The sequence below is a fragment of the Chiloscyllium punctatum genome, chromosome 8 (assembly GCF_047496795.1).
Source record: "Chiloscyllium punctatum isolate Juve2018m chromosome 8, sChiPun1.3, whole genome shotgun sequence".
In the NCBI taxonomy this organism is placed as follows: domain Eukaryota; kingdom Metazoa; phylum Chordata; class Chondrichthyes; order Orectolobiformes; family Hemiscylliidae; genus Chiloscyllium; species Chiloscyllium punctatum.
Genome location: NC_092746.1, coordinates 51,691,807 through 51,708,644, shown reverse-complemented (window position 1 = coordinate 51,708,644; position 16,838 = coordinate 51,691,807). Strand labels below are relative to the sequence as shown.

At 41.0% G+C, this 16,838-nt stretch overlaps 1 protein-coding gene across 3 annotated transcripts in view; it reads right to left on the bottom strand.

Moving 5' to 3' along the window:
* The window catches only part of tex10 (testis expressed 10), a 102,564-nt gene extending 86,134 nt beyond the window's left edge, over positions 1-16,430 (bottom strand). The window contains exons 1-3 of one of the 3 annotated variants that reach the window (XM_072575553.1): positions 16,215-16,430; positions 3,869-4,059; positions 794-1,509 (exon numbers count right to left, since the gene is read on the bottom strand). In XM_072575553.1, coding sequence (XP_072431654.1) covers positions 794-1,509; positions 3,869-4,048 — 896 coding nt within the window. In that variant the 5' untranslated portion in view covers positions 4,049-4,059; positions 16,215-16,430. Of the gene's footprint in view, positions 1-793; positions 1,510-3,868; positions 4,060-15,908; positions 15,931-16,214 lie in introns of those variants that run through there. The other 2 variants (XM_072575551.1, XM_072575552.1) reach the window with 2 other exon arrangements.
* Positions 16,431-16,838: the final 408 nt, after the last annotated feature.

The following is a 16,838-nucleotide window of genomic DNA, read 5'->3' as shown; positions in this document are numbered from 1 at the left end:
AGGAAGTATGTGGAAGCTTTGGAAAGGGTTCAGAGGAGATTTACTCGGATGTTGACATATAAGATAATCAGAGGGTTAGATAGGATGAACAGTAAGAGCCTTTTCCCTTGGATGGCGATGGCTAGCATGAGGGACATAGCTTTCAATTGAGGGGTGACAGATATTGGACAGATGTCAGATGTAGTTTCTTTACTGAGAGTAGTAGGGGCGTGGAATACACTACCTTCAACAATAGTAGACGCGTCGTCTCTAACAGCATTTAAATGGTCATTGGATAGGCATATGGGCCTTTATTCCTGATGAAGGGCTTTTGCCCGAAACGTCGATTTCACTGCTCATTGGATGCTGCCTGAACTGCTGTGCTCTTCCAGCACCACTAATCCAGTATTTGTTTTCCAGCATCTGCAGTTATTGTTTTTACCCCATATGGACAAGAATGGAATAGTGTAGGTTAGATGGGTTCCATGGGTCAGCGCAACAAAGGGTCCAAGGGCCTGTACTGTGCTATAATGTTCTATTTAAGTTTACTGGTGGAGCTGAATTAAATTGTATGGGTGGCATGCAGAAATGTTAAATAAATAATTTGACTAGGTTTATAGAGGGTTAACATCTAAAAAGATTAAGTGGCAAAACTGGTACCTTTCTTAATAAATACTTTTTACCATATAAAGAACAAACATACATGAAAAAGTCAACTAAAAGACAATGGATAATTAAACAGCTTTCTACTCTTTTAAGGTGCAGTCATTCAACTTTCCTTAGTGATCAATGAGATCTGCCCAAAGATTCTCACCTTAGCCTGAACGGAATCACAGTACTGGGTTGAGATCCAGAGTGTTCATACAACTGTATACGCTGTTGTCCAGTTATGTAATTCTCCCAGCTGACCTGCAATGTGGTCACATGCTCAGACCCAATCCTGTCATCAGTCTCAAAAATGGCTTCATTCTCCACAGATTGGCTTGAACCTTCAACAATTGCCTGTAAGAATTTTCTTAACCTACTCAATACATTGAGCCGCCACTGCTGAGAAGTAACCCGGCGGTTTGGGTTGACAGATAACATCCAGCAAGATATTTTTCCTCCAGCTTTCAATTCCTTTGTCAATTTCTGATGAGAAATTAGCTCCAGAAAATTCTTCAGCAGGATGCTGCTATGGTCTGTAAGAAGTTCAGGGTAATGTTCCAACAAAACATCTAAGATCTTCAAGGCATCCTCTTGTATCCCTTCTACTATGTGCGTCATTGCACTAGAAAGATGTGCACAAACCAAAGGATAAAAAGGGGCCATCTGCTCACCAGAGATTCGAGGAGCTAGAAAGTTTAAAAGTTGAACAGTTGCTGATCTCACGGTGGGGTCTTTGTCTGTGAACACAGCTGCTACATCACTGAGAATATTGGAGAGGTGAGATGTGATTACTGATGGATGTTGCGATACAAGGTCTTTTAGACCAATCAGAGCACTCTGTTTAATGCCCGAACTATAGTGGTGCAACTGTGTCAGCAGATCCTATTAAGAGGGAAAAGGAAAGTTAAATTAACATTGGTACACTTTAATGGCAATGTGGACAAAACATTCTCACAAATGCTTCAAAATTTTCCAGAACATGAATAAAGTAATGAAGTTGTAAATACAGCCTAAGCCTCACTGAATGGTGAAACAGAATACAAGGATTAAACAGTCTACTTCCTGCGCAACATAAAAGGTGGAACAGATAAAGTCAGACTGCTCAAAACACTTAACGTCTTAACGGAATTAAACTTCGGAGGCTGAACAGCAATGCAGAAGAGTAATAAAGATGAGATAATGGTGGAACAGGTAAAGGCTTCAGCAGCAGATGGGCTAAATCACGGAGGCAGGTGCAATTATGAAGATGGCCAGTCAGGGAAGATACAGAGAAGGCAAATCCCTAGCGGGAAATCTAGAACAAGGTGGTACAGTTAAAAATATGGAGTCTCCCAGTGAAGACATAGGGGGGGGGGTTTCTTTACCATTTGGGCAAAGAGTTCTATACTCCCACCATGGGAGTGGAATGAGTTTTTCCTTGTTCTAATTTTAAGATTATGTCAGAGAATATAATTTCTCCTACCTAATATATAAATTACTTTTTGTCATTTAAAGGACAGGGGTGACAAGTAGGTGGGAACACTCACACATCCACATTTCTCTAAGTCACACATCAACTTGACCTGGAGCGCTAAAATGATTACCTGACTACTACTGGGTCACAAACCTAAATCTTCCTCCGCAACAGCACAGTACTGTACCTATATTACATGGAGAACAATGATTCAGATAACTAACATCTTGGTCCAAGAGGCAGCTTTAAGCAGTTTCTTGAATAACAAAAGCAAAAACAAGATAGGTAGAGAATAATAATGAGGTAGGAAGGGGATTTCAGTGAGTAACGATTAGCGTGGTGCTGAAAAAGCACAGCAGTTCAGGCAGCATCCAAGGAGCAGTAAAATCGACGTTTCGGGCAAAGGCCCTTCATCAGGAATATAGGCAGAGTGCCTGAAGGGTGGAGATGGGGAGAAAGTAGCATAGAATGCAATAGGTGAGTGGGGGAGGGGATGAAGGTGATAGGTAAGGAGGGGGGGGGGGTAGAGTGGATAGGTGTAAAGGAAGATAGGCAGGTAAGACAAGTCATGGGGACAGTGCTGAGCTGGAAGTTTGGAGCTGGGGTGAGGTGGGGGAAGGGGAAAATGAGGAAACTGTTGAAGTCCACAATGATGTCCTGGGGTTGAAGTGTTCCGAGGCGGAAGATGAGGCGTTCTTCCTCCAGGTATAGGGTGGTGAGGGTGCGGCGGTGAAGGAGGCCCAGGACCTCCATGTCCTCGGCAGAGCGGGAGGGGGAGTTGAAATGTTGGGCCACGGGGCGGTGTGGTTGATTGGTGTGGGTGTCCCAGAGATGTTCCCTAAAGCGCTCTGCTAGGAGGCGTCCAGTCTCCCCAATGTAGAGGAGACCACATCGGAAGCAACGGATACAATAAATGATATTGGTGGATGCGCAGGTAAAACTTTGATGGATGTAGAAGGCTCCTTTGGGGCCTTGGATGGAGGTGAGGGAGGAGGTGTGGGCGCAGGTTTTGCAATTCCTGCAGTGGCAGGGGAAGGTGCCAGGATGGGAGGGTGGGTTGTTGTTGTTGGGGGGGGGTGGTTTGGACCTGACCAGGTAGTCATGAAGGGAATTATCTTTGCGGAAGGCGGAAAGGGGTGGGGAAGGAAATATATGCCTGGTGGTGGGGTCTGTTGTTTGGAGGTGGTGGAAATGTCGGCGGATGATTTGGTTTATGCGAAGGTTGTACTACTCTTGAATACAGTCCTCTTGTGTGTTCATTCAAACTTCGGTACATCACTAATGCCTGCCAAACCAGAGTGTTCATTCTTTAAAGGGCTAAGCTTTTAGGTAATTCCTGAAAATAGTAAAGTTTTAGCAAACAACAAGAATTAACACATTTTTATCCTTCACTCGTTAATTCAGGGGATAAAGTTTCCCTCAATGTGATACTCCAACACAGGGACTAGGCAATTACCTTGTGCTAATTTAGTCATGACAGCCAAGAGAATTTTTGGGGCAGATCAAGTGACTTGGTAGTCCAAGGGTAGAGACATGGAAGAGATTAATCAGGGTTTCTACCCAGGTTTATCCTGCTGGAAGCATTCACATAGAAACTGCATTTGAGAATAGGATCTATCACCTATGTGTGTCGACACATTCACTATCTTGACAACATACAAATTGACACTTGGGTGATCACGAAATATAAATTTACCTTCAAAAGAAAAGGAAAATAAAACAGAACAGTGCAGTGCACTTATCCAGATTGGACTGTCAGATGAACCAAACCAGGGATAGAACACATACCTTTATATTAAGTTTACGGTGATTTGTTGGTAATGATGCATCACTCTTCAGTTGCTGTGGAACATGGATGGCACGTGTTTTGAATTTGGTATTAGTTACATTGTCTGCTTTTGGTTTCCTTTTGCCAACTTTAAGTTTCACCTTTTGAAAGTCATCTTGACGCTTTCTCTTCTTTGTCATCTTGGTTTACCCTGCAAAGAACACTGATTATTAACTTGTCAAAACAAAATGGTGGACCTCATGGAAAATGCCTCAGGTTTTCCTCTAAACTTTAAAAAAAAGAGCCACCCTGAGACACTTGCACACCTCCAAGTGGCCATCTACAAGAGACTGCATTAGAAGTCATTGATCAATTTGCTTTCAACTGACCAACATAGGAAAATACAGAGAGGAAGTGTAATGAACAAAGAATAAGAAGTTCAAATTGGCAGTGATCAGATGGAAGGCAGAACCAAAAGGACTACTGCTACACCAAATTATCGTTATCATCCTCCAAATCCATTTACAAAAATTCTTTAGGACTCAGCAACAGTTTCTTGTGATCTTGTACATACCTACATGACAGATGAACACTGTATTTATTGCAGTTTAATGTGCTACCAGTATTGCTTGAAGATCTGGACCCCCTGCAGGGTGTCTCGGTTCCACAATCGGTCAATAAACACTCGCAATTGGTCTGGCTGTTAAGACTTCACTCTTTATTTCTAATACAGCCAGGCACAGATTGTCCAAAAACACAGAGCTTGTGTACTTCTGTGTTCCTCGGAGGAGCTGCGCACATGGCTTAAAACAGACATTTTTTACATTTCTTAAAACGAGAGTACAGGCCTTGATTGCATAGTACATTCAAACACTTACTAATCATACACAATACTGTTTTATTTGACAGTTACTTCATCCAATGATATTTCCTGGGAACCAACTTTAATTACCAACACTTAGGCCACCCTTACCCCACTAACCGAGCCATTGTACCTGCACCCGAAGGTCAGTCAGAAAGACTAGTAATGCCTTGGCTAGTCGGGTTATTTCTATGCTTTAAAGGGCGCATTGTCTGCTAATCTCTATTGAAGCAGAGTATTGCTGACACCATGACGGAGGAGACTCCTCCAGTTAAAATAACCTTGCAACAACACACATTGCTGGTGAAACTCAGCAGGTCTGACAGCATCCATGGGAAGAAAACAGAGTTAAGTTTTTGAGTCTAGTGACTCTGTTTACCAATTTCTGTTTTTGTTGCAAATCTCCAACATTCACAGATTTTTGGTTTATTTTGATATTTTCACCTGTTCATACATGTTACGACACATATCGGGGCTAGGTGTGCTGTGAACCTTCTGACCCAGAGGCAGGGACAGTACCATTCATAACACCACTCCAGTGACTAAGTATACTACTTCTGCTGTCAAGATTAGAACATGTTGTTATCTTCCCACCACGTTCAACAAGCAAAGCAATAAGAAAGTTTTTCCAATCTTACACCTATGATACTTTATCAATATTCTTAAATTCCAAGTTTAACTATTAATTTGAGAGACAAATATACTAATGCATAAAATTTGTTACTATTTCAAATTCTTGAATGCGAGATTGGGCTACCACAGCCTCGCTATCACTGGCAAATTGCACTATTTCTCATATTAGTAGATTAGTTCACAATGCAAGTGAGGTATTTATAGATCTCAGAGTGGGTAAAAACAGCTGGGGTGGGGGGGTAGAAAGAAAAGACAGAAAGAAAAGGAAAGAGAGAAAGAATCATTAAAAGAAAAATAGATGGGGTTAGGCATAGGCAATTACAATATAGCAAAAGGATAAAAAGGTTACTGATGACAAAACCAAAAACACAAAAAGAGTAAAGCCAAAGAAAACTCAAACTTGGAATAAATTTTCACCAAATTGATTTCTACTGCCAGATTTGTTGAAACCCCAAAGAAATTGCACTTAGTTTCAAGTTTCACCTGGGAGAATACAATTGCCAGAGTACAGGCTGGATCCTTCATTTGGTCAGAGTTAGCAAATAGGACATTACTTTCATTCCCTAATTGAGATTTAGAAATTATGATGTCATCCCATTTCCCTATCCCCATATCAATTGAAGCCAACACTCAGACCCAGTATGGTTTTACCTCCATCTTTATTCCAGGTGCTGGAGGGAGAGAACAATCGCCCACGTGCACAGAGATATGAGCTCTTGGCCTTCTCTTGAACAGCAGATCCTTAAGGAATCACTGACGGGGAGGAGCCTCCAAAGAAGGCAACATCGATATTGATTGGGTGACCATTACAATCAGCGAGCATCAACAGTAAAGATTAAGCCACCTAGCATTAGGCAGTGAATGTTCTTAAACCTTGTTAACTGGTTTCACATAATGAACGCTTTTTACCTTGTTAACTGACTTTACAGAATGAATGCTTTTTTATCTTGTTAAATGGCTTTACATAAGGAATGATTTTTCACTGCTACCCTTGCCTCTAGCACCTCATTGTTTACTGCAAGTTCTTATCTGATCCAAGTTATGCTAGCTAAACCTTTTGTCAAGCAAAACTTTCTGTACCTGTTCACACTTTATAAAAATTATCATTCCCTCTTTTTTTCATTTCATGATAACCACTTAGACTGCAATACCAGCTTCCATAAGACTCTGACAGCCAGTATTTAAGTTATCTTCACACAGTTTACAATCATGATAACAAAAGTTACTAGTCTGTTACAGTAAACAGAATTTGAAGAATCCTCCCACATGGAAAAAATTCACCAGTAAAGTTCTTAGTGACCACTCCATTCCCTCCACGTTAAATGGAAATGAGCCAGTTCTTCAAAATCTCCTTCAGAAAACAAAATCCAATCCTGTCTTTGCACACCATTCCTCAGAGAAATCTGAATTCTTGGATAAGGGCAGTTGAATACTGAACAATACTGACGAGACTTCCATTCTTCCGGAGATGCTTCAGATGGAGGATTTTAGCACATCTGAGTGCGCAGTGCAGCAGCTGCAGGCTTGGTGAACACAGCATTCTTTGCTGCGTCTACTCCCGCTCTGCTGTTAAAATGAAACAAAGCCAACTGGCTGTTGTGATGTTAGGTTAATCAGTGAACCTACATATCCCCTAAAATGATCAAAAGAAAAAAGGTAAAGTGCATGTGGTTTAATGTCACAGGAAAGTCACTATCAAAAACCATACAGACTTCCTCTTTCACGTTGTTAGCTTCTTCACTTTTCTTGCTCATAACTGGGGAGCTAATTGAATCCATTGGATCAGGTTATGGAGAGGTGGACGGTGGTCCGAGGGTGTGCTTTACCTGTGAATGGAGAAACTCTAGAGACGATGCTAGCTGCTTAAAGTTTCTTTGCATTTCCACACTCATTCCTTCTTTGCCAAGGTGATTACCAGTCTGAAAACAGTCACACATACAACTACACTAAATTGTGCCTGTCTATTTCAACATTCTTTGAATTCGAGGTCTATTACTCTGCTCACTATTTATGACATTATCAATTTTTGTACAATCCATAAACTTCTAAATTGTACTGTCTAAACAATTCAGTCATTTGTAAGCAACAATCAATGGTCCTAAAATTTTAATCCTCGGAGGACCCCATTCAGGTTATTAAAAAATTATTTTTCTTGAACAAAAGTGTTACTTGGCTAATGTGAAAGCTGTCCAGAAAATTATTTCTGAAGTCTGGAACAGAAAGAAAGCAACAAAATGTTTCTTGTGCTTTAGCAACTGAAGAGGCAGTTTCAGTTCAAATTTAAATCTCAAATATTCATGGGAAACAAATGCTGAATATTTTAAAATATGTTCTCCAAATGAAATTTCCCAACTAAAACAGTTCGAATTACAATGGCAACTTTGCCAGAGATCAACATTCTTTGAATTTGCAATATGAAGGGGGCTAATAAAGTCGTAACAATAATTAACAGAACTGAAAACAGCTCAGCCTTAAGTTCTAATATTCTCTAAAATCTTAAAACAAAAAAACATCAAACTCAAAATGCACTCTTCCTTTTGTGAAAACTCTGTATTATAAACACAGCAGCAAGGATATTTTAATACAATACTCTCATCTGGCTAAAAAGCATGACCACTGACCCAACTGTGCCTGTTTTTTAAAAAAAAACACATTGTAGAATTGCAAACAAATCAGGAGCTCAAGGCACTCAAATCAATTTGTTTTATGGTTACCAGTTTGATCAATTTTTTAAAAAGGACATAATGCTATACAATTTCAACGTAAAAACAAATCTGCCCCATTATATAGCCCACAAGACAGACTGAATTGAGATCCTGATTCAAAACAAGGCAAAACAGTTACTTAAAAGGATTTTCTGAACCAGTACTTTCACAAACCAAAATACTTAAATATCAAACACTGACAGCATGGCACAATTTACATTGAAACTTCCTTTTTTAACTTATGTTTTAATACAACCTTAAATTTCAGCATTTCTTATTTTTTTGCCTCCTCTCATTGGAATTACACTTAGAAGAAGAGAAAGCCCTTGCAGTGGGCCACAGGGCACTGGAGTCCAAGCCATTCTCTTCCCCCAGAACAAAGACACGCAGAGCCTCAAAATTTCACCACTAGTGAACTTTAACACCTTTTACACTTTACTCCTCATGGAGACTCAAACCACAATTAAACAGAGAGGACTCAAATCTCAATTAGACCCAGGGGACTTGAACTTCAATTCAGCCCAGAGGAGTCAAACCTCTATTTATCAGCACGCTTATGAAACGGTTTCTCTCCACTGAGGTGATTATTGTTCGAGGAGTCCATAGAAGAGAGAGCAACTGAACGAGGGGACCATTTCCGACACACAGGAATATCGAGAGGGACCAAGGTTTAAATCTTACCTTGTGGGGCCACCCGTCTCGAGATACCAGTGTTCCAGGTGATCACTGATATCGTCCAATTGTAATTATTCGTTTGGATCCTGCTAATATTGTCGTCCCATTTCCCTATCCCATATCAGTCAAAGCAAACACTCAAAGACACAGCATGGCTTTATTTACCTCCTTTATCTTTATTCCAGGCTCTGGAGGGTGAGAGAACGATTGCTCACATGCAGAGAGATATAAGTCATCAGTCTTCTCTCGAACAGCAGATTCTTAAGGAAATATATAGCCACTTACAGGGACCAGCTTCCAAATATGGCAACATCTATACTGATTGGGTGACCGTTACAATCAGTGAGCATCCACAGTAAAGATTAAGCCATCTAGCATTATACAATGAATATTCTTAAATCTTGTTAAAAAAAAATCACAACACCAGGTTATAGTCCAACAGGTTTAATTGGAAGCACACCAGCTTTCGGAGCGACGCTCCTTCATCAGGTGATAGTGGCGGGCTCGATCCTAACACAGAATTTATAGCAAAAATTTACAGTGTGATGTAACTGAAGTTATACATTGAAAAACTGATTGTTAAGCCTTTCGTCTGTTAGAATACAGTGATAGTTTCACTTCTTTCATGTGTAAATCACAAAACTTTTTTTTTTAAAAAGTTGCATTCTCGGGTTAGCTGTTAACAATGGTGATAGCTAGACAATATGTTGACAAATTCTGTGTTAGGATCAAGCCCTCCACTATCACCTGATGAAGGAGCGTCGCTCCGAAAGCTAGTGTGCTTCCAATTAAACCTGCTGGATTATAACCCGATGTTGTGTGATTTTTAAACTTTGTACACCCCAGTCCAACACCGGCATCTCCAAATCATGATTTAATCTTGTTAAGTGACTTCACATAACAAATGCTTTTCACCTTGCTATCTGACTTTACATAATGAATACTTTTTCACCTCATCAACTCACTACCCTTGCCTGAGCACCTCAATGTTTCCTGCAAGTTCTTATCTGATCCAAGTCATCTGGCTGAGATTTTTGTCAAGCAACCCTAAACTTTTTTCCCCATCTGCTCATACCTTATACACTTTCAATTACAGTTCTCATTTCTGACAGTTATCAAAGAAATGCCACCAGAACTACATGTCTGAATATCAAGTGACAACAGGATTTGAATTTAAATATCACCAACTTTTAAAACAGCCTGCCAAAGCTGAACACAAACAATCATTTGGATGAGTTACTGGATGCAAGATGGTACCAAAAGCATTGATAAGGACATTGATTTCTTCCTGAATTAGAGTATGAGAAAAATAAACTTGTTTCATTCCCTTAGCTCTTTACTTATGATCTATTTGTTTAGAAAAGTTCAGTTGGTTTATTTCACATTACTAATACAATTATACAAAGCTTTGTAGTGTAAAAGTATACTTTCCTTGCACTTAAAACGCAATCTTTTATTTGGGCCAATTTACCTACAAAAAATACTCTTGTATCGGAAGTGGGAAGAAGAGTCAGTTTACATGTGCTATCTGACATGCTTTCAATTGTGGCACAGGATTCTTTATATACGCGTAATTTAAGGTTTTGTTTCCTTTTCTGAAAAACAGCATGGAAAGGTAGCAGTCTATCAAATGAACACTTCAGGGCAATATCAGCTTAGGTTCTGTGGTCATCCTAGCCAAAATGTTCAAAGAATAAAGCAAAAACACACAACTTTTCTTTCCTTTTATAAATCTCTCTTAGATTCCTTAATCCAATGAATTGTGAAAGAAAAGTTCAAGGTCAGTTCCCGTAAATCTGATCACTCCACTTCTGCCCAGATCACATCCATGGTTTTCTAAAGTCAAGTCAATTTATCATGCTTTTCATGCACATTTTCTGATTGACATACCAGATGTCAAGGAGAGTGAGTGTTTATTCCCTAAGTACTATTACAACCATCAGATGTAAACCTGCCTTTTCAAATCAGAAGAAAGCAGTTTCTAGTTAAAATGTCATATTCTATGACTGCAAAGAGGTCACAAGGCCAGAATCTTGACAATATTTGTATTGATATTTCTAATTTATTATTACACGTGGATAGTTTAGGTAGCTTTTGCCAGAGTAAGAAGTTTTGATTCTGTTAAAGTCTTTCGTGAAAGAATAACTAGAAATCATGCATTGAAAAATGCGATAAATTTGTTAATTTGAATAAAAATGTTATGTGGGTTTCTGCAAGTTAATCATGAACGTGGTTACAGAATACACACACTATCTTTCTCTAAAACCAGAGACCAAATTGGTTCAACAAGCTCAGAACAACAGTTATGAGAATTTGAGGGAATTAACCTGAAAACTGGAGTACTGCATACAGTTTTGGTTACATTATCAAGGGAAGGATTTTCTGGCTCTGGGATGAGTATAACAAAGGTTTACCAGACTGATTCCTCATAGGAATTGAACTTGAGTGCAATAGAAATATTTTTTGTTACATGTAAGTGTTTTCACTTCTTGTCAGGATATAGTTTATTCATGTTTTTGATCAAATTTACTTTGTATCTGTCTCTACAATTATGTGATACAATTTTCACTACATTTTTCCTCATGCAAGTCTGCAACATTGATTAGAAAACAGAGTCAACATGTGCTGGGGTCAATCTGTTCAGAGAAGATGACCGACTGGATCAGTTAAGCCTACATTCACTAAGAAGATGAGCGGAGAAGAATTAGAGGGGAATCTCGGACACCTATAAAATATTAACAGTACCAGACAAGGTAAACACAGGAAGCATGTTTCTCATAACTGGGAAGTCCAGAACTAGGGGTAAGCCATTTAGTTCTGAGATGAAGAGAAACTTCTTCACTCTGTGGTGAGCCTGTGGAATTCTCTGCCACAGAAAGCATTGAAGCCAGAACACTGCACGGCTTTCAAGGAGTTAGATATAGTTCTTGAGGCTAAAGAGATCAAAGGGTAGGGGGAGAAAGTGGGACCAGGGGTACAGAGTTAGATAATGAGCCGTGAATGTAGGCAGAGCAGGCTCCAAAGGGCCAAATGGCCTAATCCTGATCCCATTTTTATGTTTCTATGAAAATTATTATTCCCATCTGCTTTCCAGTCTAGACATATGCCTACCACAAATCCATATGACATGAATAAAAATCACGTATCAAGCCATTTACAACAAGTTATTTAACATTACTTAGAGCTATTACAAATAACAAAATTGAAACAAAATATAAATGGTCTGTTTCCATGCTGTACACCTCTAGGACTCCATGACTATGACTATATACATACCAAATAATTTTGACTGGGAGCATTTTGCTTGGAGTAAAAATTAAAGAAAAAAAGCAAAGCTCACTTTTTGGGGCTCTCACAGAGAGATTTCCTACATCATACCCCAGAGACAGTGGGGTATGTAGTAAAATCTCTGACCAGGCTGCTCCAGAGGTAAGTAATAAAATGTCTGACCAGGCTGATTTGAAAACATCAACCCCAGCGCATGTTGCAAACTTGCATGAGGAAATCTGTAGTGAAAACTGTAAAACATTTGTAGAGACAGATACAAAGTAAGTTTGATAAAAAAACATGAATAAACTGTATCCTGACAAGATGTGTGCCAACACAACGATCGCGACATCATACTAAGTAAGTAATTAGGTCCCGGAGTTATGATTATCCAACCTAAAATGCTCATACTTACGAATACAATCTCATACATTATTTTGAATTTTTAAAGACCTAATATGTAAAGATTTCTCATACTTATGAATGGCTGCTTTCCACTGTCCTGCATTGTGCTCTGACCGGCAAACAAATCAACTTTTGAGAGGACTCCAGAATGGCAGGGAATGCCTGTATTCCCTTCCAAACCCCCACCCCCCCACACTTTTTCATGCAAAAAGAGGAAACACAACACCTCTTCCAATACCATAGTACAATGGCCCAAACACTCCAAGATATAATAATTTATATGTACTTTCTCCACCTTACTGCATAAGTGGGTTCTTCTACAATGGGAAGATCTCCACAGTTTGTTTCCTGTGTGATTCTTGAACACCACTTCTACCCATTAACAATCTCTGGTTATTCCACAAAGTGAGTCACAGACCTTGTCATATTGCCAGGGTTGGAGGATTTGAGCGATAGGGAGAGCCTGAACAGGCTGGGGTCATTTTCCCTAGAAAGTCAGAGGTTCATAAAGTTATAACAGGCATGAATAGGATAAACAAACAGGCTCTTTTCCCATGAGTGAGTGAGTCCAAAACTAGAAGGCACAGGTTTAAGCTGAGAGGGACATGATTTAAAAGGGCCCCAAGGGGCAACTTTTTCACAGAGAGGATCGTGCATGTTTAGAAACAGTAACAGAGGAACTTTTGGCGGCTATACAATTACAATATTTAAAAAGCACATGGATGGGTCTATGAATAGGAATGGTTGAGGGATATGGGCCAAATGTTGGCAAATGGGACTAGATTTATTTAGGATAACTATTTGGCATGGATCAACTAGACTGAAGGGTCTGTTTCCATACAAAGTACCTCTATGATTCGATGTGGGTTTACCCCTTTTTCTTTTGCTGCTCTTCATCTGTACTAGCTTTCAGTCCTGGGGAGCTACCATGCACCAGAAATCTGGACTGACTTTTGTTTCTCCAAATTCCATTGTGTGGGATATAGGTAAATTAATGTTACTTCTGCAATTCTGCAATTCCATTTTACAAAGTAAAATGAGCTCACACCAATGTGTAATTGTTTTAGCCAAGAGCTGAGTCAACAAGAATGGAAACGATGTGGAGGAAATATATAATTGTTTTTGCATTAGCTAAAATTGTACGTCAGAATAAGACATGACAGCAAAACAATGGTAGACATTACGGGCAAATAGATAAGATGTTGTGAGGGGATGAAGTTAAGCTAGATACTGGATTAATGGTGCTGGAAGAGCACAGCAGTTCAGGCAGCATCCAACGAGCAGCGAAATCGACATTTCGGGCAAAAGCCGTTCATCAGGAATAAAGGCAGTGAGCCTGAAGCATGGAGAGATAAGCTAGAGGAGGGTGGGGGTGGGGAGAGAGTAGCATAGAGTACAATGGGTGAGTGGGAGAGGAGATGAAGGTGATAGGTCAAGGAGGAGAGGGTGGAGTGGATAGGTGGAAAAGGAGATAGGCAGGTCGGACAAGTCCGGACAAGTCAAGGAGACAATGCTGAGCTGGAAGTTTGAAACTAGGATGAGGTGGGGGAAGGGGAAAAGAGGAAGCTGTTGAAGTCCACATTGATGACCTGGGGTTGAAGTGTTCCGAGGCGGAAGATGAGGCGTTCTCCTAGCAGAGCGCTTTAGGGAACATCTCCGAGACACCCGCACCAATCAACCAAACCGCCCCGTGGCCCAAAATTTCAACTCCCCCTCCCACTCTGCCGAGGACATGGAGGTCCTGGGCCTCCTTCACCGCCGCTCCCTCACCACCAGACGTCTGGAGGAAGAACGCCTCATCTTCCGCCTCGGAACACTTCAACCCCAAGGCATCAATGTGGACTTCAACAGTTTCCTCATTTCCCCTTCCCCCACCTCACCCTAGTTCTAAACTTCCAGCTCAGCACTGTCCCCATGACTTGTCCGGACTTGTCCTACCTGCCTATCTTCTTTTCCACCTATCCACTCCACCCTCTCCTCCTTGACCTATCACCTTCATCCCCTCCCCCACTCACCCATTGTACTCTATGCAACTGTCTCCCCACCCCCACCCTCCTCTAGCTTATCTCTCCACGTTTCAGGCTCACTGCCTTTATTCCTGATGAAGGGCTTTTGCCCGAAACGTCGATTTCGCTGCTCGTTGGATGCTGCCTGAACTGCTGTGCTCTTCCAGCACCATTAATCCAGTACTTGCTTTCCAGTATCTGCAGTCATTGTTTTTATCTCGTTGATTTTAAGCTAGATACGCCTGTACAAACAGTAGGTATAAACATCTGTTTCCCACTTTTACGAAAACACAGGAACAAACCCCAATTAAAAGAGTCATAGGGATCAGAACGGCCTCAGGAAAGGCACAGATGAAGGGGGTAGACAATGATGAAGAAAGAATATGCCTAACAATGACCTACAGCAGGATGAGGTCAAACAGCCTTGTGAGGCCAGAAATAAGCATTTTGTCACAGACAAGGCTGGATGAGGCAAGAGATAAACAGGGGTAATGGGGGACGGTCTTAGGGAAGTGGAAGATGTCAGCAGGGGAGGAGTAATGTAAAACAAAAGAAATCAAATCATATAAATGTTGTGTATGTCCTCTGCCTTATAGGCACTGGACATCACACCCACGTTCAAGTGTAAAATAAATGACACTACTGATTCAGATCTTGTCTCGGACTGAAATTATTGAAGTGAGTGAGGTTTGTTTCTCACAATTGGATGTGATTATTTCTGTTGGTTTTCAGATGTTCAGCCAACCAATGCTGAGATATACCAAAGTTCTGAAATATACTACATCCATTCACGAGGTTCTCAACCCATGAATCACTAGGGAAAAAAATCATACCCTTATGCATGTTATCCTAAGGTGCAATGTCAGTGTGACACACTAACCTGATCAGATTACAAGTTTACACATACATTAGAAATAAGTATCATTTCACAAATATTAAAAAAATAGAAAATACTGTGGATGCTGGAAATCTGAAATAAAAATAAGGCTCTGGATGAACTCAGTAGATATGGTAACATCTGCAGAAGAAATAAAGTTGATGTTTCAAGTCTGGTATAATTTATTCGGAACAGACTCAAAACGTTAACTCTGCTTCTCTCTCCACCGATGCTGCCTGACCTGATGGAGTTTCTCCAGCAGTTTCTCTTTTAAAATCAATTCCACAAAATCTGTTGAAAATCCTAATTTATACTTCATGTTCTGCACAAAGACTAATTCGGTTTTACTGATCGGACGTCCACAAAATTTACGTGTACGGAGAAAGAAAAGAAATCGCACAATGTTTCGAAAATATTTTGCTGGCAGAGGTGCACTCACTCAAAATAATTGAGCGGTGGTTGGTGGGGGGGGGGGGGGGGGGGGGCGGTGAAGGAAGAGACGGGACGCCAATGATACGACATCCACTTGTGAAGTTCTTATCAAACCAAGAGAAACACAATATTTCAAACAATTCATCAACTGATGCAAGATCAAGGACCTGAAATGTTAACTCTTATCTATCTGCAGACCTGCCATACGATGGTTAGCATTTGCTGATGGTTCCATTACTTTTGGACAAAAACAGGGGACCTGTAGAAAGAGAGTCAGTATTCCCCCGTCCCCACAGTCAGCAAGGGGCCCACTCAGGCCGCGCCAACATAATACAACATGCGTTGAGGCGTCGCAGCAGCAGCAGCACCAGCACCACCACCACGGGGCAGGGAAATAAAGAGAACGGGACGGCCTCCGGTTTCAGTTGTTCGCACACAATCCCGATGCCAGACCACCCACCACCCCAATCCGCCCCCGTCATATCCATCCCCCACATCCTTTACCTGGCACGCCGCCTTCTCGCCGCTTCCACCAACCGCCAGAAACAAGGGGTCCTTCCCCGGGCTCCTCCTCCTCCTCTACCAACACGCATCAAAGGTGGCCGCTTTGTTCCTGTGTTACTAACGACGGTGCTGGCTGTCCCTGCGGTGTGCTTTCTCTCCTTCTGTCATAATCCCTCAAGCTCCTTTCCCGCTGCATCGGTCTATGCGGCCGTTCGCCGTTGGTTTCCAAGTGGTCGGAAAGTCGGTGAGAGGGCGGCCGAGGTCCTAAGACACGGGCCTCTGGGAAATGTAGTCTTGGGCATGAGGGACAAGCTCTTGGCAATGATGTTAAAAAAAATCACACACCAGCTTGTAGTCTAACAAGTTTACTTGGAAGTACAAACTTTCAGAGCATTGCTCCTTCGTCAGGTAACTAGTGGGGAAGGATCATGGGACACAATTTATAGTACAAGATCAAAGTGTCATACAACTGATGTGATGTACTGAACAAATCTAGATTGCTAGGAAAAAGTAAGGACTGCAGATGGAGATCAGTCAAAAAAAGTGTTGTGCTGGAAAAGCACAGCTGGTCGGGCAGCATCTGAGGAGCAGGAGAATCCACGTTTTGAGCAAAAGCCCTTCATC